The sequence below is a fragment of the Perkinsus marinus genome (assembly GCF_000006405.1).
Source record: "Perkinsus marinus ATCC 50983 genomic scaffold scf_1104296976986, whole genome shotgun sequence".
NCBI classification, from domain to species: Eukaryota; Perkinsozoa; order Perkinsida; family Perkinsidae; genus Perkinsus; species Perkinsus marinus.
This window is the reverse complement of record NW_003200325.1, coordinates 1-906: the sequence shown is the minus strand read 5'-3', so window position 1 is coordinate 906 and position 906 is coordinate 1. Positions and strand designations below refer to the sequence as shown.

The 906-nt window shown below is 49.1% G+C and overlaps 1 protein-coding gene across 1 annotated transcript; it reads left to right on the top strand.

The window, feature by feature from the left end:
• Positions 1-94: 94 nt before the first annotated feature.
• Pmar_PMAR027442 (merozoite surface protein 2, putative) lies at positions 95-327 on the top strand (the record flags this gene model as incomplete). The annotated part of the gene is made up of 1 exon (XM_002764578.1): positions 95-327. A coding segment is annotated over one exon (233 nt), but the record flags the coding sequence as incomplete, so codon positions are not given.
• Positions 328-906: the final 579 nt, after the last annotated feature.

Below are 906 nucleotides of genomic sequence, written 5' to 3'. Positions count from 1 at the left end.
TACGACTCAGGCTTCAACTACTACGAGCACTCAGGCTTCGACTACTACGAGCTCTACGACTCGGGCTTCGACTACTACGAGCTCTACGACTCAGGCTTCGACTACTACGAGCACTACGACTCAGGCTTCGACTACTACGAGCACCACGACTCAGGCTTCGACTACTACGAGCACTACGACTCAGGCTTCGACTACTACGAGTACTACGACTCAGGTTTCGACTACTACGAGCACTACGACTCAGGCTTCGGCTACTACGAGCACTCAGGCTTCGACTACTACGAGCACTACGACTCAGGCTTCGACTACTACGAGCACCACGACTAAGGTTTCGACAACAACGACTACTACAAGAACGACCACGACGACGACCACAACAACTACTACAACTACTACTACAACGACTACTACAACCACGTCTACTACAACAACGACGACCACAACTACTACAACCACGACTACAACAACGACGACGACCACAACTACTACTACAACAACGACGACGACGACGACCACCACAACTACTACTACTACTACTACTACTACTACTACTACTACTACTACTACTACTACTACTACAACCACGACGACGACCACCACAACTACTACTACAACAACAACGACGACCACGACGACGACCACAACTACTACTACAACTACTACTACAACCACGACGACGACCACAACTACTACAACCACGACGACGACCACAACTACTACTACAACCACGACGACCACCACGACGACTACAACTACTACTACAACCACGACGACGACTACAACTACTACTACAACCACGACGACGACTACAACTACTACTACAACCACGACGACGACCACAACTACTACTACAACAACTACTACAACCACGACGACGACTACAACTACTACTACAACCACGACGAC